Genomic DNA, 20,168 nt, shown 5'->3' with positions numbered 1-20,168 from the left:
CACATTCAGAGAGTAGTGATCAATGGCTCCATGTCCGGATAGTGTTCCTGAGGCATCTCTATTGCACCAGTACTGTCTAATATCTTCATCAGTGATATAGACTGATGCACTCTCAGCAGATGACAGCAAACTGAGTGGTGTAGTTGACATGCCTGAGGGACAGGATGCCATCCAGGGGAATCTGGACAAGCTTGAGCAGTGGGCCCATGGGTTCAGTATGGATTGATGAGATTCAACAAGGCCAAATGCAAGCTCCTGCACTTGTGTCGGGGAAACTGTGGGTATCAGTACAGGCTGGAGGATGAAGGGATTGAGAGCAGCTCTGCCAAGAAGGACATGGAAGTCCTGGTGGTTGGAAAGCTGGAAATGACCTGGCAATGTGTGCTCACAGCGCAGAAGACCAACTGTATCCTGAGCTGCACCAAAAGCAGCACGGACAGCAGGTCAAAGACGGTGATTCTGCCCTTCTACTCTGGCGAGACCCCGCCTGGAGTACTGCATCCAGCTCTGGGGTCCCCAGCACAGAAAGGATGTGGACCTGTTAGAGTGGGTCTAGAGGAGGGACACAAAAACAGTCAGAGGGCTGGAGCGCCTCTCCTGTGAAGACAGGGTGAGACAGTTGGAGTTGTTCAGCCTGGAAAAGGCTCCAGGGAGACATTTTGTGGCCTTTCAGTATTTAAAGGGGGCTTATAAGAAAGATGGGGACAGACTTTTTAGTAGGGCAAGGGATAATGATTTTTGCATCTTCATAAGCCAGCAACCCAGGTCTTATATCCATGACCAGAGAAAAGGGGTTTTTTTGGGGTTTTGTTTTTTTTTTTCTTTCAAAGGAACAGATGAATCAGAATAAAGTGCCGTTCGCCTAAGGAAGATACAAGGCACAGCTACACAAGTTAGGGGCAGGGAGAGGCCAGAAGATAGTAATGTATTTCCTCTTAGAGACAAGCTGTTTGAAAAACAAACCGTTTCTCTTTGAGACAGAAGCAAGAATTCACTCTTCTGAAGTAGGTGGAGAGTTAATTCATAGCCTTCCTGAAGGAGAGGGCAGGGTGAACAGGCTCAGCAAGGTCTTGAAGGAGTACAGAGGAGACTCTGAAAATGTATCAACAGCTTCACTGTGCTCATCTGACGGAAGCACTTGCTTATCAGTTAATACATCTGCAATAGATAATGAGCCTGCAAAATGTTACCATTATTTCCCAACCAAGGTACAGCTAATAACAGATATATTTCAAATATAATTATGAGACTAAAGCTGACTGATGGTAATGATGTACATCCAAAGTAAAGGATTCTTTTCTTTCACATTACTTTAATTGACCAAGATGTTTCCAGTTATTTATTTATAACAGTGATATTTTAATAATGAAGCAGCAAGGCAGTAACTTAATTCTGAATACTCAGTTTTCTTTGGAAACTACAGACACAGATTTTGAAGCAAAATGTTATTGACTCTTTTCCACTTCAGAGTACAAGTAGAATGCAACTGTGTAAAGGGGAGCCCTTCAGAAGCAGAGAGTTTTACCACAACGAGTTGTGAACCTGATACACCAAATCTGCCCAGGATAACTAATCGGACCAAAAATTCTCTTACTCTTCAATGGAAGGTAAGAATTGCTTCACAGCCTTTAAAATAAATATTTTAAACTCTTCAGAATTGTTGTGGATTTGTCAATAAAATATCAGTTCATTGAAATGGAAAATTTTCATCAAACATACTAATTTCAGTTACAGTTCTATGACTGGAAATAGATGCACTGGGTTAAATGTGGCCTTCAGTAAGAAGAGAAGGATTCACAGAAAAGAAAGGAGCCTTTGCAAATAAAGTTACTGAGTTCCAGTCCCCTGCTGTACTGTGGAACCGATTCCTTTCTCTGCCATTGAACATGGCTTGTTTGTGCAAAGCAAATTAAGTAGCCTGAAAAGACTGAAATTTGAGCAGAACTGCAATCTAGCTGCTCAGAAAAATACTATAGCATTTTACACAACTGCCTGAATACTTTTTCAAGATCTAAATTACAAAACAAAACCATAAACACAAAACAAGTGTTCAGTGGATAGAGACTGAACTAGGGCTGTCTTGGCAAGTGAAACAATTGTATAAGGGGAGCATCATTTGCCTTCTGCCGTTCTTGTCATGGTTTGACCCCTACATACATTTTTTCCTTAAATGGTCTTGTTTCCAGTTAAGAGTTCTAATTTTCTTGTTTTCCTGTTGCAGGCATCTTGTGATAATGGTTCCAAAATCCACAGTTACCTTTTAGAATGGGATGAAGTAAGCAAGTGTTTTCTATTGTATTTTTAATTTCGTAGGTTTTTTAAGTAGTTGCATGTGACTGTGTACATGAAGTTGTTTGAAAATTATGACTTCTATTTAGAGGTGTGTGACAAATATGGAATTCCTGAAGCAATTATCAGAATATTGCTTAATTTTTTTCCTGGGGAATATAAAATAGTAGGATCTTAATTGTGTGATTCTGCCACTCTTAATAGTGGCTTTTTCACTTGTAGTCCAATATTGTGTTCGAGAGCTGACAGTGAAGGATCATTTTCCAATGACAGTCTTTCTTCTGTACAAAGGGGGTGGATGTGCTATGCCTCTGCAAACATCTTGCAGTCCCTACCTGGACAGCTATCCTGAGATGGCAGAGCTGCAGAAGCTTCATGGCTTTTTTTGTTTCAGCCCTGTGGAACTGGGAAATGGAAAGGAAGGGAAAAAGCCGCCGATTTAATATACATACAAAATTTCATATGCTACTACCTCACTATATGGGAGATTTTTGAGTTATATTTCATTTCAAAAAATGAGTTTACTTCATATTTGTGTGTTACTATAATTGATGGATGCATATGTAATAGGATGAATAATGTGATTAATTTATTCCTTTTTAGGGAAAAGGAAATGGAGAGTTTTGCCAGTGTTATTACGGTCAACAGAAGCAGTATAGGATCACTAAACTATCACCAGCAATGGGGTACACCTTTAGGCTAGCAGCCAAAAATGACATGGGAATGAGGTAAATATGCATACGTTCATTTGGGAAAAACATATGGTGGCATTTAAAGAAAAAATTCTTTTGTCCAACTGGAATGAACTGAAATATAGAATATTTCAGTTGGAAGGGACCTACAGTGATCATCTAGTCCAATTGCTTAGTTAATTCACAGCATGTGATTAGATTTTTAATTTTTCAGATTACCTGTGCCCTACAAATCACTTGACCCTGCTTGAGCAGGGGAGGTTAGATGAGATGGTTAGAGATCCCTTCCAACCTCAGCTATTCTGTGATTCCCAGCATAGTAGAGGATATAAATAAGACCTTGAAAAAAACCCCCAACAATGTATTTTCAAGTTATGCTTGCACTACTGGGTGCATTAGTTCTCGGGAATGCTTCTTGATGATCAGGTGAAGTGGATTAATGTGGCTAACAGTCACACTACCGGGGCTCATCACCTCTAGAGCAGACTGCTGGTGTCCATGCTACCTAGAAGCACTTGGACCTTGAAGTCCTGTATGGCATAAAAATAAGATTTCCCTAGCCATCAGCCTAAAATTGCTATTTTGCATTTGTTTTTTTAATTCACTGTTTGAAATATTATGAAAATTGTGCTGCAGCTTATCAGAGTGGTGTTTTTATAGCATGAAATAGAGGATGTGTGTTTTGTGTCCTTCCGCTGGCAGAAGGAGGTGCTTGAAGCAACAGTGCCTGCTTGGACAGTTTTGAAGAACAGCATAAAGAGTAGGGAGCCAGAGCTGAAGTCATAACTCATGCTGGGCAGAAGAAATCTTCTGGAGACTATTAAGTGTGGGGAAAATGCAGCTGGCTTGGGAGATCTGAGGCATGTGTTGGGAGGCTTTGGAGAGTACTCAGGGAATGCGTTGCATGTAGTGCTTGTTCCCATGTCTTTGCTTAAGACATGGGCCACTGTCACTGTCAGAAGACACTATAGTGGACCAGAACAACTGCTGGTGTGCTCTGATGGTCTTTTTTACATTACTGCCTTCTGGATGATGTTCCTGTAATTAATTATTCTCTTTAGTCTCTCCTGGACTTCATCTTGATGAGATTTAGTTGGAACTGTTAAAAATAAAAACCGGGAGGGAGCTGGCAGTTAACCAGGGTCCAGTGCTCAAGCTCTCTTCCTGTTCCGCTTTTGCATCTGAGTGTAAATATATCCTCTAGGAATAGCTGCACATATTACAAATTCCTCCAGTGTAAGCTTTGAAGACACTGATCAGTTAAGTACCCTTCTTAAACTAATCATGCTGAATAGATTTTTAAATCAGTATTTCATAGCCTTATGAAGATGTGCTTTATTGTCTTCATGGTATTATTTAATCAAGAAGTCTCTTGAAATAATGTTTATTAGTGTAGAGTGCCTGTTTATTCCTTATAAAGAATGTTGAGAACATTAGGCATCTGGAGACAGAATTTTGTCTAAATAATTTTACCAACAAGAACAGATATTTTATCTTCGAGTTACTCATTTTTAAATTTAATTCTAACCTCACATGAAACAATGGCTAAAGAATACTTGAAAAATAAAATCTATTTTAAAAAATGAATAGTATTGTTGTACTTCTGAGGAAATTGTTTAATAGTCATTCAAGAGTGGGTATCGCTGGAACTGTTCATTTGTTTCAGTGTGTTTTGAAGTGGTTCAATCAAGTAAAGAGATTAAATCTTTTTTAAGATGCGATATCTTTTACCTTATATCTGCTTGTAAGATATAACTCCTTCAATAGTTTGTTGTGAATAGAGATAGACATAATATTTATATCAAGCCTCTCTTAATGCTTTGTCTAGACTATCTATAAAATTGCTGACCTTTGTTTAGGTTAATGTTAGTTAATGTATTGTAGGTATCAAACAATCTCTATTTCAGAGATTTTCTTGCTTGTGATTTCTTACAAGGAAAAAAGTTATTTTTCCCACAAATTTAAAAAGTTTTCTCGTTTTGCACTTTTTCACTTCTTGCTTGACAGTATTTGACAGTCTGCATGTCCACACAGGCGATATGTCAACTTTGTGTGCTATCAACACTCTTGATAATGTGTTGTCTGTAAGATTATTTTTTTTAAACACCAAAAGTACTTTAATGCAGATGAAAATTTACAGTATGTGCGTTATTATAATGTAGCTTGAGTAAGAGGTATCTTTATATTGAGGTTCTTCAGGCAAGTCAGGTTCCAACAGGAGCTCTTTAACTGGTACAGCTGTTTGAGCCGTATAGAGGATTTCATTTTCAGGGCCTCCTGATGCTCACTTAGGTAATCCTTAGCTTTCAGATTAAAATTACACATTTGTAGTTTAATTGTCGCATTGGTTTCATATAGTTAAAAAACCTAGATTAGCTTTAGGCCTGTGAATGTTTCTTCAGATCTCACGTAGAAGCAGCAAATGCCACCTGAGAACAGATGGGTTCTTTTTAAGTATAGCTGGATATGTTAGACCATCTGTGCAAGCATAGTACCTGTTTAATGACTTTTGCATCCCTCTGTTTCACAGGATGTCTTTTTATATAAATTGTTTGTGTTTTCACCACAAGGTGTATCTAATTGTCATCAGATAAGGTTAACAGTTGTGTTAGAAAATTCACTGGTATGCACTCTACTTCATTTGTTCTGCAATAAGATTTTCATATTATCAACTCTTCAAGTAGCTTAACATTGAATGGGACTATTACTCTATTTTTCTGAATCACTAGAGAAACTAGTACTTCAAAGTAATCTTGGAACACATAAGCAAAATTTGTTTTGAGGTCTTCCCATATACGCTTTCATGCCTTCATGTTTTCATTTTGAATACATTTTCAATTTGACTCTGTGGTATTAGTATATTATTGCATATAGAGCTCTACTGTTTTAGAATACTGAGTTAATATGAAAAAGTAAAACATTTTGGTTAGCAAAACATTGAAAATCTTTCAATTATGAATATGTTACCCTTGTTCAGATGTTTTGTTCCTGACAGACTCATGGGCAAGTTAAGTCATCTGCATGTACCAGCTTACAATTTCCCATTGTGCTTATGTACAAGTAACTGTCATAACTGTAAGAATTTTGTTTTTCTAGAAATAATTATTGTGTTTAGTTAGTTTACATACTGTCTGTTTTAAACAGTGATTTTAGTGAAGAAGTCCTGTATCATACCTCAGGCACTGCCCCAACCACACCAGCAAGTCCTTTGCTGATTAATGCTGGAGTTACTTGGTTATCCCTTCAGTGGACAAAACCCTCAGGAACACCATCAGATGAAGGAATCTCGTATATATTAGAGATGGAGGATGAGAACTCAGTAAGTTTAGAATACTTATTCTCAATAAGAAAAGAGACTTAAATGTGTGTGTTTGATACATTATTGTACTAAGTGTAATCATTATTACTTTTGATAGAATATTCTGCAAGGAACTGTATTTTCTGAAATTAAGCTAACGACTTGCCATTGTTGTGACCAAACCACATAGCTTTCTTCTTTTTATTGTGTTTAGTGTTATTAAGCCCAATTCCTCCAAAGACATTTAAATTACTTCTAGCTTTGTAAATTTGTGTGTGAAAGTTAAGCCTTATAAGAGCTGGATCAAACTAATTGCATCATGAAGTGTGGTCCCTCTAGATGTCATTTCAGCCTAACTATCTTTGTTTTAAAATTAATACTGTTCTACCCTTTAAAAATGTTAGATATAATTTGTGGTGATCCTGTGTATGTTTCTCTTACTGTTCTTTTCTCCTCTTCTGATTGGAAAATGGATAATGAATTCGCTCCTCTCAAAAAAAAAATTTTGTGTTTACACAATGAAGGTGCACTCGTTACTTTGTCAGAAAGCATAACAATTACAGTTTGAAACAGTAGTTATTTGTATGATGTATGTTACATCCTCTGGTCTGCAAAGATGTTTCAAATGATCCTGTTTAATTCTGCAGGGATATGGTTTCAAGCCAAAATATGATGGTGACGATCTTACCTACACAGTGAAGAATTTGAGGCGCAGTACAAAATATAAATTTAGGGTAAGATTTTTTCATGTGTTTGAGTGGGTTTTTTTGTACCAGAGTAGCTTGAGATTGACTCAGAACTGGAGACGGCCTTTTCTAAGAAAACTGAATTCAATGCCAGTTTCTTACAATTTCGGTCTCTTAAAACTATCATCTGAACACCTGCTTCATTAATTGTCTCTGTAGAAGGAACGAGAACCTCTGTAAGGGCACAATTGCAGATACCTTGAAATTCCAGGTCACAAGTCCATGTTCTTAACCAGTTCGGGGTTTTATTTGGCTTTTGTATTTCATAGACGTGGGTAGTATTACTTAGTGTGGCTGTGAGGTTCTTTGATAGACTCTAAACATGTCTAAACACAGTTGAGATCATAAAAAAAAATTTGTTAGCAAATCATTGATATTACCATGGTGTGAGCCCATTCTAACAAGTCTTGAGGGCTGAACTTGTTAGCTTAGGTTTGTCTGGCCTTGGATGTGGTTAAAAGCTAAAAAGAAGCATCTGGCCATGGGAAGGTGACCAAATAGCCATCAAAGACTACAAGAACCTTTTTAGGACATGCAGAGTTGCAGTTGGGAAGGCTGAGGATCAGTTAGAACTGAAATTGGCCTGAGGTGTGAAGAACAACAAAAAAGGGTTCTTCAGATATGTGAGCAGTAAGCAGAAGCACAGGGAAGGCATACAAAGGCCCATTGCTAAACAGGACTGGGAAGCAAGTTACTAATAATGCAAATAAGGCAGAGGTTCTCAATACCTTCTTTGCCTCTGCCTTTACTGTCATAACTGGATCCCAGATCACAGAACAAGGTAACTGTGACAAGACTGAGCTTTGGTCTCTCGGTTCTCTCCTGGATGTTAAGAGAAGTGGCTGACATTGCTGCAAGATCACTATTTGATCAGATGTCCCTGGTGACTGGAAAAGGGCAAATGGGAAGAGGGCATCTACAAGAAGAGCCCAAAAGAGGATCCAGGGAACTACAAGCCCATTAGTCTTACTTCAGTCCCTGGAAAAGTAATGGAAGAATCCTCCTACAGACTATTACAAGCCAAACGAAGCAAGTGATTGGGAAAAACCTACACCAAAAGTAAATCGTGCCTGACTAGCCTGATCACATCCTATATCAAAGCAACACTTTCAGTTGTCCCAAAGAGATCAGTGGATTTTCTTTACGTAAACTTCAACAAAGCATTCAACAGATTACCACAGCCTTCTCCCTGGACAAAGTGGCAAGATACAAACTGGATAGGTAGTCCATGAGATGAGTAGAAAACTGGCCCCACTCAGAGGGTGGTGATCAGTGGTTTTTGCTCAGGCTGGCAACCCGTCTGAAGTATGAGCTCCTAGGGATCAATATGAGGCCCCACACTGTTCATTTTCACAACTGATCTTGACAATGGGATTGAAAGCATCCTCACCAAGTTTGCTGGTGATACTAAACTCAGTGGTCAGATGAATACATCAGAAGGAGAAGCCATCTTACAGAGAGACCTGGGCAGGCTAGAAGAGTGAGGTAGAAAAACAGTATGAAATTAAACAGAGACAAGTGCAAAGTTCTGCACTTGGGTCAGAATAACCAGTGAGCCCAGTATATGCTAGGAACAGCCTTGCTGAAAGGGACCTTCAGGCAAACTGGATCCTGGTCTGACTCTGCAGGGACATTACTAGCTAGTGTTCCTAGCACTATTATGGCCACACATGAATAGCTAATTACCTTGAAACTAGCTTTTACAGGACTTGGTCACAGTCTTCCTTTGAAAGTAATCTTTCACGTTAAGCATACTAATTACTAGTAAATGTATAGTTACTTATATGTTCTAAGTTTCTCATTAAAATAAAAAATCAATGTTTATTCCCTATTCTTATTAGCAAAACAGTAAACAGAAGTCTCTGTTCACTCATTCGCAGGGCATAAAGGAGAAACAAATGTTGTGTTAATCAGGTCTTTAATTTTTATTATACAGGGAAAGACTTAATTAGTAGTAATATTCCTTAAGGCTTTTGAAAGAAGCTTTATAACCATTTGAAACCTTATTATAATAGGTAAATGCTAACTGCCTGTGTAACTTCATTTGTAAGGGCACAAAGACAAGGAGATGGTTATTAATCTTGTAAACTGTATCAGGAGACTTACTGTCTGAGAGACATGCTAGCTCACATTTCCTTTTCTCAGTCTGTACTAACATCACTGCTCTTATTTTGATTCTGCTCATTTTTAAAACAAGTATAAAAGCCAAAAAAACTTTTTTTTTTTTTAGGTTGTTTAGCTTTTTGCTAAACTAAACTAAAAAGTTAAGAATAGCAGGAATTTCATTTCCTGGAATCACAGAAAAGTCTAGGTTGGAAAGGAGTTTTGGCAATCATCTGGGTTAAATTTCTGGAGAAAGCAGGGCCTTAGGTTAGGCAATGCAAGCCTGTCTCAGCCCTGTTGAGCTGAGATTTCAGTATTTCTGGCTATGGAGATTTGCCCATTTCCCTGGGCAGTCTGTTCTAGTGTTGATTACTTTCTTCTCTTAAATCCAGCTAGAATTTTCCCTAACCCATTTTGTGTCTACTGACTCTTGTCCTGTCAGTATTTTTTGAAGGCAGTATCTTCATCTCTTCTGTAACTATCCTTTCGCTATTGAAAGGCTGTGATTAGATCCTTCTCAATTAAATTTCTTTTTTCTTAGGCAGAATAAAACTACTTTTTTTCCTGTGTCAAATTCTTCAATCCTCTAGTCATCATGCTGGCTCTCTTCTAAACTCTCCAGTTTCTCAGTGTTTCTTGAACTGAAAGGACCAAAACCAGACACAGTATTCCAAGCATGGCTTGAGAAGTGCTGAGTAAAGAGGCATAATCACATCCCTTGCTCTTCTGCCTAAATTCTTGCTGATGCAGCCCCTGAAACAATTTGGGTTTGCTACTGCAAAGATGCCTTGCTGATGCATTTGGCTTGCTCCCACCCAGGGTCCTTCTCAGCAGAGCTGAAAAAAAGAAAAGCTGGCTAGCCAGTCAGACCACAGACTGTACTGGTGCTGGGTTGTTCCATCCCAGGTGCAAAATTATTTTTGTCCAAAGCTCATGCAGTTCTTGTTGATGCAGTCTTTCAGCCTGTCAAAGTCTGCATGGTGGCTCTTCCCTCCCATCTCTATCTTCTCCTAGTTTGGTGCCATATGCAAACCTAGGAGCATCACTCACTTTTGTCATCCAGAGCACTTCTAAAGATATTGAATAGAATCTGACATTGGATCAGCTGCTGAGGAAATCCCCTCTTAAGCAGCTGCTAATTTACCTTCAAACCACTAACCAGCACCTTTTGAGCCAGGCATTCTGTCAGGTTTTCTACACCCATCTTGTGGTCCATTTGTTCTGTCTGTGTTTTACCAGCTTGTCTACATGGATGCTTTGGGAGATCATATCAAACTAAAATTAGGGTAGATGATGTCCACAGCTCTCCCCCATCTGCTGAGCAAATTATTTCATTGTGCAAGGCACTCAGGTTGGTTGAATGTGATTTACCCTTGATAAATCTAATTACTTTATTGTCCTTCACATGCCTGTAATAACTTTCACAACCTTTGCCATCATTTTCCTTGGGACTGAAGAGTTTATATCCCACTTGCTGTTGTTCGTACAACTTACCCATATAAACCCTTTTTTGTCTCTGAATGTGTTTCTGTAAAAGAAGGTACTATACTAGTGTGAGAGGGATTTTTTTAAGGTTTGGGGTTTTTTCCTAGGAATTTGCATGCACTTTTATTTTCAGTGTAGTAATTGTCTAACTATGAGACTAAATAACTTCTTGTGATAATTTAATATGTATCTATCTGTCTAAATACACATCTAAATTAAATTGTCCTTACAATAAACAGTGAATAGGATACCAGTGTGTTTATAGTATTTTATATATATTTGCAGGTAATTGCATACAACTCAGAAGGGAAAAGCAGTCCAAGTGAAACAGTGGAATACCTTACTTGTCCAGACAAACCTGGAGTACCTTCAAAACCCACGGTGAAAGGAAAAATTCATGCACAGAGTTTTAAAATAATCTGGGGTAAGAATGTTGTCCAGCACTGTTTACAGTATGTCTTCTATATTTTATATATATAAAATATTTTATATATATTTGTATATAGAAGGTGAACAGTAACACTTCAGTAACACTTCAGTCAACTGAGCCATTACAATCCATTTTCATGGAATTAAGAAAAATACTGATTCAAAATTGTAAGACATTATAAGTAATTATGTGGGAAAAAAGATATACTAATTGTAATAGGGACTGTTATTGCAGGGGACTGCAATAATTACAAAAAAAAAGTGTTAATTGGTGCATTAAGAAGTTCTGTTTCTCCAGCACAAAAAGTGGATGACATTCTGGGTTTTTATTGAAAGAGAAGATCAAAGTTCAACACATCTTTTCAAAGTGTTTAATTTTGATGGATAAGTGCTTTATTTGCTAAGGATCTTGAGAAACTTTTCCTTAGGCTCAGGGGTTTTTAGCCTTACACTGTAAAATAGGAGAAGGTTAAACAGTACTGTGTGATGCAGTACTTTAGCAGAAAATCAGTTAAAAAGTTTATTTATTGTCACTTCTTACCTATTTTCATTTAATAGTGTGTTTAATTCTTTAATATAATAATAAGAAAGTTACTTGTAGAGTATAAGTAGTACTCAGGAGGTCCAGTCTTGCATCTTTCCAGACTTTTCTACATCAGAATCTGATACTTTTATCTTTTTTGGATGATACAATGTATGAAGTTATTACAAATACCTGGTTTGTAAATCAAAATCTACCTACAATGCCTATTTATATATAAAACCTTTAATAGTCATTATGTTGAACAATAATACTCTTTTTATGTGATAATTAATCTGATAACTTTATCTTTCATTTGGACTAATTTGATACCTTCCAACCAAACAAGTGCTATGGGCCATATAATAAGTCTCATTTTATTTAGCAGGTGTGATATGAAATGCAACCCTTGCCTAAGAACCAACATCATTTCATCCAGCATGTACATAATGTGATGTTTTGTCAGGAGTACCCTTCTGTGTTGAAGTATCATGCTGTCTTCATATTTGTTCAAAATGTTGTTTTTCCACATTATTTTAATTTTGCTTATTTTAAGTCATCTTTGAAAAACAGTATTAGGATTATACATCAAAGAAAGGTCTGTAGGTTCATATCTTGTACATGAATATTGTACCAGGGAGGATAGTGCACTCAATTTCTAGTGATGTATTAGAAGTTTAAGAGATAAATTTTCAGTGTAGAACTCCTGACTTCTGATCCCAAAATATTTAGGGTTTTGAAATTCTGTCTTTAAATAATTTTGAAATATTCTTATGTACAAATCAGTATGATAATCTTTTCCTGTCTGCAGTCCAAATTGCAGGGCCATTAGGGTCTGAGTCCCTGAATCCATAATCAGGCTACCTTCTGCAGCACTTGAGACTGAAATGTTTGCTATGGCATCTCCCAGGTGCCATTCACTTGTCACTCTTCATCTGCAGAGTAAACAGTAGGGTTGTGAGCTGTCAGCTTTGCATAGCAGAGACTTGGAGTGATTTACCACTGCCCTGAGCCTAGGATGCTATCTGTGTAAATAAGCACCCATCTCCAGTTGGCTGTTGATTTTTACCTTTTGTAAATCCTTCCCAAAAGCTACAAAACCATTTAATTTATCTTGCTTAGTTGGAATATTGCTGGTTTTTATAGATCCACCAAAAGACAGTGGAGGAGCAGCAATAAATACATACGTTGTGGAAATGTCTGAAGGCTTAAATGGTAAGTATTAGGAGCATATGTTGGCATTCAGCTGTGGGGTTTTTTTCCTGTCTGTGTGCACCTGTGAGAAGAACAAAATGTGTATTATGACATGAAAAGGTATTGCCAGGGACTGCCACCAAAAAAATTAGAGGCATATTGATGCTTGTGTATAAGTTCCTTTTCTCTGGTTTAGAAAGAAGATGCCACAAAATTCTGTGTCAAAAAAGATGCTTCTTGTTTAACTTATTAATTAAGTGTATTATCTTTTGGAAACGAAATGGGAAATTTTAGACATTTCAGGGTAAGAAGACAGGGACATGTAGCTTTGTCTGTATGACAGATGAAAGAAAAACTAGTGCTCTATTTGTCACTGTTAAAGGAAAACAATGAAGCAGCTGGGATAACTATTTTTACTATTTGCTGTTCTGTCCTTCCATACAGAAAGAAATTAACAGTATTTCTAAACTGGACATAAAGCCATCTTGCATATTTAAAAATCTAGACCTCGTATGTAACCTTTTTAAGTTCAAGAACAGAGTTACATGAGAATGAAAGTTTATACTTCTCCAGTGCTGTGTCAGATTGAGACAAAGCACTGTCCTCAGATGTGATGGGAGCACTCTCAGGGCTCTCACCTGTGGTTCTTTTGATACTTATTCTATCCTTTCCTTGCTCCATCACGTGCCCACCCTAAGTCACTTTTGGAATGATGGATCCAAGCCTTTTGTGCAGATTTAGTGAGCTAAATGTAGTGTATTACCTTTTGTTCTCAGTCTTCTAAATTCTGTGATGTATTGAGTTGTTGGAGACTTAATTAAAAGTCCCAGGTTCCCTGCTTAATCTCTTAAAAGAGAGAGAGAGTGCAAAAGAGTTTCTGATTTAAGAATAGCAAATGAAATCAGTATTTCAGATACTGCTGGGCCATTAAGAAATACAGGAACAAACTTTATCAGTTGTAATTAGAAGTTTCTTTTTCATGGAAAATACTGCTTTTGTATCTTTCCCATTTATTCAGTTATGATGTGTTTGCTGGCCCAGTAATAATTATTTCATTAAAAATAAATTCTCTTCTAGTTAAGGTGAATACCAAAGGAAACTATTTTACTTCAATAGATTTACCTAGGAAACTCTTTATGAAATTATTGGATCTTCCAGGAAACTCAAAGCAAGTCTTAATTTCTTTTCCTATAAACATCAGGCACACATTTATTTAGTGAAGTTCAGATACCTGCTGTGACTGGTACTGAAGTGGGGCAAATTATACCTTGGTTCATTGCACACTTATTTCTAACTTTCAGGAAACAAATGGGACACAATATACAGCGGAGCTGCTAGGGAACATGTGTGTGACCGGCTAAATCCTGGCTCTTCCTATCGGTTACGCGTATATTGCGTTGGAGAAGGAGGACAAAGCACGGTAATAGGAGCTAATGTTTTTATTAAATGAAATTTCTCTCTCTTTAAGAAATCTGGTCCAGTAGATAGATTTAAGCAAATATTGTGCAGAAGTGTCTAACAAAATAACCATAATTACAACCTCAAAGAAGTTCCAGTACTGATGCCCAGTATTTCAAATTTCTACTCATTTCTTAAAGAAATAAAGGTGAATATTCTTTTCTGATACTGTATTTGGTTTAACATGATTTTTCGTATTTACGGAAATATACTATGTCTTTTCCTCTGTGATACATTAATAGAATGTCATTTATTAAGGCCTAACCCAATGTAGCAGTGTAAGCAGGGCACTGGAACAGGCTGCCCAGGGAAGTGGTCACAGCACCAATTATGACAGAGTTCAGGAAGCATTTGGACAATGCTCTCTCACATGGTGTGGATCTTGGGGTTGTCCTGTGCAGGGCCAAGAGTTGGCCTTCAATGATCCTTGTGTATCCCGTCCAACTCAGGAGATTTTGTGATTCTGTGAATTTAATGTTTTCCCTGTGGTCAGTGGAGTACCTAGTCTGAGTAGCCAAGTCAGCCCAGCAAATTGTGCCCTGTAGTCTCTTCCCATGCTATCTCAAGCACAATTAAAATATTTACATTACCCTAGTTTTAAATATTCCCAAACAATTTGCTGTGCCATACTATGCACATTACATACACACACACTTGCACTGTCACTTCTGTGGTGAAGTTCAGCTGCCAGTGCCAAAATGTTGTGCTGTATTCCTCTCCCTTCTCAGCACCAAGTGTAAGAAACCAGCCCTGGCTCTCTACAGACTTCCAGCAGAGCTTCACTGTCCAGCCGGTCTCCTGAAAATCTTAAAGCCTTGCATTCTTAGGGTTGGCCATTTCTATCCAGCCCTCCCCCCTTACTATATGAAATGTATGTGTTCTTCCTCCACCTAGAAGCCTCCTGCAAAGATAACCTTGACCACAGCCACCTTGTCATAACAATAAATCTGGTCTCCTTCAATGCTGGCTCGCCGTAGCTCAGGGGGCACAGGAAGGCCGTCACCAAACCACAAGTGCATGTGTCTTTGGCGACTTTTACTCTGCCAGCCTACTTCCCCACAGCCCAACTCTATTACTTGAATAAACATTAAAAACCAAAGAGAAAATAACTTTCAGAAAGTTCTGATGCTTTCTGAAGGTGTCAGAAATCAACAGAAGAAAGTAAAGAAAGATGTAATTAACTCCTCTGTCGCTTGTCATGGACATATGCCTCCTGAGAAACATTCTGGTTTTTAAGTAGCATCAGTTGTTCAGTGCAACAATACATTTCAGAGGAATTGAAAACCAGCAGAACTTCCAGTCCACTCATTCTTGAACATAGGCAGAAAGCAGTTGCGAAAAGGGGCTCTGAGATGCATTTCTTTTGTAAACTTAAAGACTTACCAACTTTGTTCTGTATCACACTGCAACCAGTAACCCCTCATCGTCTCTGCTCGTTTCTGTCTGCATTCAGAATAGCCAGTGCCATCTGCTGTATGTTGTTATGCTATGCATTTTTGCCCAAATTTCAAATCAGAGGAAGAAGCTTGTTGCACATTAAGTATTACTAAGCAATGAGAAAAGTAACATCTCAATTTTTTTAAAATCTCTTCTGATTGAATTTTCTGCCCACTTTTGCTTTCTGAGAGGTTCTTGTACAGAAAGTATGCAACCCTCAGAGTAAGGGTTTAGAGCTCATTAAACTGGAGTTTATGGAAAAGAGAATGAGTTTACACTGAACAAGTCAAGCATCTATACTAGGTTTGTACTGGTAATTAATCACTGTTTTCAATTCTACCCCTTGCATGTGTACCAAAACACAAAAGCAGAAGCTAATTTTGCATATTGCATAATTAGTGTAGCATATTTTATTTAGCTATTATGAAAAATACACCAGATCATTTAAACTTCTTCACGTATTTGAAGATGTGCTTCAGAAAAGGGAAGATCCTGTTTCTGGGTCAGTATTTGCCTTTACTTGTGGCATAATTGATAGTGCTTGTTTTGGCCTAGATGGCTTTATTAATCTGTCTTTCCTTTGTAGGCATCTGATTCTTTACTGGTCCAGACACCAGCAGTGGTTCCTGGTCCATGCCAGCCTCCGAGGCTACAGGGTAGACCAAGAGCAAGAGAAATTCAGCTGCGTTGGGGTAATTCTATTACAACTCTTCATGACTGTAAGGGATCCAAATGTGTTAAGTGTTAAAATTAAATAAGTTTTTCTTTTTTCCTTATTTTTAGGACCACCCCAGGTAGACGGTGGTTCACCTATTACCTGTTATGGTCTGGAAATGTTTCAGACAGAAACTGATGAACACAGAGAGGTTTACCAAGGCTCTGATGTTGAATGCACAGTCGGCAGCCTTCTTCCAGGGAGGATGTACAACTTCAGACTGCGAGCAGCTAACAAGGCTGGGGTAAGGAGGCAGTCTGAAATGAAATTAGTTCCAGGGACTGCAATCACTATTAAGGATCTTTCCTTTCAAAAGAAGCATTTAACAGTCATTTTAAAATCAGATTTCCTAATGTAGAGTTATTTGAGTCACATAGCTTATTGTTGTGTGGGAACAGACAGTTACACATCAGTTTATAATGAAGGGGATTTTTAGATGAAGGGAAGAGAAAATAGATAATTATGTCTCTTATCTGAATAACAGCACTGGGAAATTATTAGGAAATGCTAAGTACTTTATTAAAGCACTGTTATAACTTTATAGTGTTCTCATGTGAAATCAGGTAACAAATTATTTTCTATATACAGCTTTGTAAGTTGACTGACCTTCATTTTTACAGCTGTTGGTATTCTAGAACACAGTAGTGTTTCCTGACTCTCTCAATTTTTATATTTAGTTTAGCTTCTGAGTACATGTTCTGTCAGATACGAGACTGTTCTCCCTCTTTGGAATACTAAATGTGTTTAAATCAATAGTTGCTATAGAACAAGCTTTATTTAATTATGTACCCAAAGTCCCAATTTAAAGGCAGAGAGGCAGGGCTGCTTACATTGATCAATAATGTTCTCTTCATAAAAAACTATCAGGACGAGTTGATACTGTTTGTGGAGAGGTCTGGAGCTTAAAGCTTTAAAGCAGTGTCCTGACTTTTATCCTTCCCCCCACAAGAATGGTCTATAGCTCAGCAGTTTTTGAATCTTTTATTTCTTTTAGATAGATATAAAAAGGCAGTTAAAAGTTGTTTAATATTCTAGTGCAGCCATCGTGTAACTTCAAAATAAGGCTTTGGATAGCGCTTCCCTGTTTTGCCCAAGAGTTTGAAGTGCCAAATTTATTCACATTGCATTTGCTGTAGTGAAGAAGAATCTTGCAGCTTTTGTGGAGAATAGTCGCATACTGAAATAAATCCTGAATCCACAGAAATATATTTTATAAACATGTAATACAAAGTTTCAGGCTGTTGTTATACATCCCTACTATGGTAAACTGTTATTTAAAAAGTAGTAATTTTGGTTTTACAATGTACTTGTATCAACTGTCTTCTTAATAGTTTGGACCTTACTCAGAAAAATGTGAAATAAGTACAGCGCCTGGACCACCAGATCAGTGCAAGCCCCCTCAAGTGGCATGCAGGTCTGCTGCATGTGCTCAGGTGTCGTGGGAGGTAAGAATGCCGTGTTACATCTATTCTAACAGGATTGTCTTTACATTTTTGAGCTCAGCTTTAAAAGCTTAATACTGTATGGTAATCCTATTTGTAAGCACGGGATTACCTTATTATCCAACACTTGATAGGTAAAACCTTAGTCATTCATCATACCATTACACGGCAGCTGTAAGTTGGTAGCCTGCAGGTACTTGAGATCTTATTGTGTTCTTTTGTTTAAGAGTTTTGCCACAACTGCTGCTCTGCATTTCTGAGTGATGCAGTCTCTTCTTAAAATTTTTCTTTAATGTAGTTATATTTCCTCAGAGAGAATCTATCCACGTAATACAATAGATGATTGTGCATTTGTTGGTTTTATAACCTGATTTAATTTTATATAATTACATCAGTAATAATGTAGCAAAAGCCTCACAGACTTCCTATAAACCCATAGCATTTAGATATCTGATTAAAAAAATGCAATAGATAAAAATTAAGCTTGTAAAAAGAAAGATTCTATCTGGGAATATTGTTTAAACACAACTTTTCAGCAGCTTGAGATGGAGTGAAATATCTGAGTTACAGAATTGTACAGAAAAAAAACGATTAAACTATTTTACCTGGAAGGTAGTGTTCATGCTTCCTACTGCGTATGTCAGAGGAGCACTCCTTAAATATCTACAAGGCAAAGCCTTTTGAAAAACACCTCTTACAACATTCAGGGAGGATTAATTTGAGTGATGTTAAATGTCTACTTTATAGAATCACACAGTAATTAAAGTACAAGTAGACCTCCAGATGTTATTTAGTTCAACCTTCTGTTCAAATTGGAGGTAACTTCAGATTTAGGTCAAGTTTCTCAGGGCCTTGCCCAGTGAAGTTTTATTTATCTCCAAGGATGAAGATGTTGCAGCTTGGTGGAGCTGTCTGGGTAAACTCTTGTGCTGTAGGATTTTGTTTATGTCTAGTCAAAATACCCTTTAATGCAAGTCACAACTCTTTTCTTGTCACTGTGCCACCTTCAAGAAAAATTTGTCATGATCTCTGTACTCTCCCGATAAGTAATTTAAAGGCAGCAGTAGGATCTCCCCTCAGCCTTATCATCTCGCTGTCAAATAAGCAACACACAACTTTTTTGTTGTGTGTTGCACTCCCCCTTCGTGGCCCTTCACTGGACTTAGTCCCTTACATCAATATCCATCTCCTTTTGGGGAACTCAAGACAGGACATGGTACTGGAGATGCAGCCTCACAAGTGTTGAGTAGGGGAGCATCATTACTCCTTTTAGTCTTCTTGCTTCTCATGTGCTAATACAGCCAGTATGTAGTTCGTCTTCATCAAATACACACCTTCTTTTTTGGTAAGGTTGCTCCTCAATCTGTAGTCTTTTATCCCAGCTCCAGGACTTTGCATTTGCCACTGTATTCGTGGAACTTCTGAAATTTGTATCAGATTGCAATTGTGGAAATTACTCTGGCAGCCATACCCCTCAGCCTATCAAATGCCTCCCCCAATTTTTTGTCATCCCTGCACCTGTTGGCTTGGATTCCCTTGCTTTTGTTAAGGTGATCTCCATTACATCTTCAGCAGCAACAGCAGTAACATTGAGAAAGTATTGCATCTTCCCTGGCTGTGGGAGAGCCATCCACAGCTGCATTAGTCCTCTCACCAAACACATCTCATTGTAAAGGAGAGAAGGGAAGGGGGTCCTTTTTAGTCACAAATCAAGAACATCAAATGTTTTTCTTTGAAATGCTGTTTGTTTTCAACTTCACATGGCCTAATGATGAAAGTAGCTAATACTTCTCTTTCAAAAGAAGGGTAAAGGAAAAACATGCTTTGGAGCAATTATCTACACCCTGGTGTGATTGCTGTCTTGGAATATTTACTACAAAAGCATGTCAGCATTTTTCTTCTGTTTTCTTCACAATCTAAGATACTGTTTTGCTTTTTGGTTGACTTTTTCTTTATTACTTCATTGACTGTTGATACCTTTCTGTAGTCTCATATCTTAGTCTGGCACTGGAACACGTGATTTTAGCTGTACTTCAAATTGTTATATCTAAGGGGTATTAAAATCATACAACTCCCAGAATTAGGAGGCTAAATTTGGATTCCTAGGGCAGGTAGTGAGGAAAAACAGGCTACTTGAGCAGGCATTTCAGTCCAGCTCTGTCTTGTTACTTACGTGTCTCTCCCATTTGCTTCACAACTCTATCTTAGGAGAAGACAGAGTGCACAGTTTTCTGCTTCCCACTGTGCTCACAACCTAGTTTCCACGCACAAGAGCCATGATGTGCTCCAAAGGAGGAGTCCTTTAATCTGTAAGATAAAGACACTGTCACCAGTGTGCTTTTGCATATTGTGATCCCTGC

General features: G+C 37.9%; 1 protein-coding gene and 1 long non-coding RNA gene across 9 annotated transcripts in view; one reads left to right on the top strand and one right to left on the bottom strand.

Moving 5' to 3' along the window:
- FNDC3A (fibronectin type III domain containing 3A) overlaps positions 1-20,168 on the top strand; it is a 113,690-nt gene that overhangs the window by 84,150 nt on the left and 9,372 nt on the right. For all 8 annotated transcript variants that reach the window (XM_032678016.1, XM_032678023.1, XM_032678022.1 and 5 more), the window contains 11 exons: positions 1,469-1,607; positions 2,222-2,275; positions 2,893-3,017; positions 6,126-6,300; positions 6,927-7,013; positions 10,899-11,037; positions 12,709-12,777; positions 14,058-14,176; positions 16,238-16,343; positions 16,435-16,610; positions 17,698-17,811. In XM_032678016.1, coding sequence (XP_032533907.1) covers positions 1,469-1,607; positions 2,222-2,275; positions 2,893-3,017; positions 6,126-6,300; positions 6,927-7,013; positions 10,899-11,037; positions 12,709-12,777; positions 14,058-14,176; positions 16,238-16,343; positions 16,435-16,610; positions 17,698-17,811 — 1,303 coding nt within the window. The remainder of the gene's footprint in view (positions 1-1,468; positions 1,608-2,221; positions 2,276-2,892; positions 3,018-6,125; positions 6,301-6,926; positions 7,014-10,898; positions 11,038-12,708; positions 12,778-14,057; positions 14,177-16,237; positions 16,344-16,434; positions 16,611-17,697; positions 17,812-20,168) is intronic.
- Positions 17,380-20,168, bottom strand: part of LOC116782023 — a 32,211-nt gene continuing 29,422 nt past the window's right edge. The window contains exon 4 of the long non-coding RNA XR_004355064.1: positions 17,380-20,115. This is a non-coding gene — a long non-coding RNA (uncharacterized LOC116782023). The remainder of the gene's footprint in view (positions 20,116-20,168) is intronic.

This window comes from Chiroxiphia lanceolata, chromosome 2 (assembly GCF_009829145.1).
Source record: "Chiroxiphia lanceolata isolate bChiLan1 chromosome 2, bChiLan1.pri, whole genome shotgun sequence".
In the NCBI taxonomy this organism is placed as follows: Eukaryota; Metazoa; Chordata; class Aves; order Passeriformes; family Pipridae; genus Chiroxiphia; species Chiroxiphia lanceolata.
Note: the sequence above shows the minus strand (reverse complement) of the source record. Positions and strands in the feature narration are given on the sequence as shown.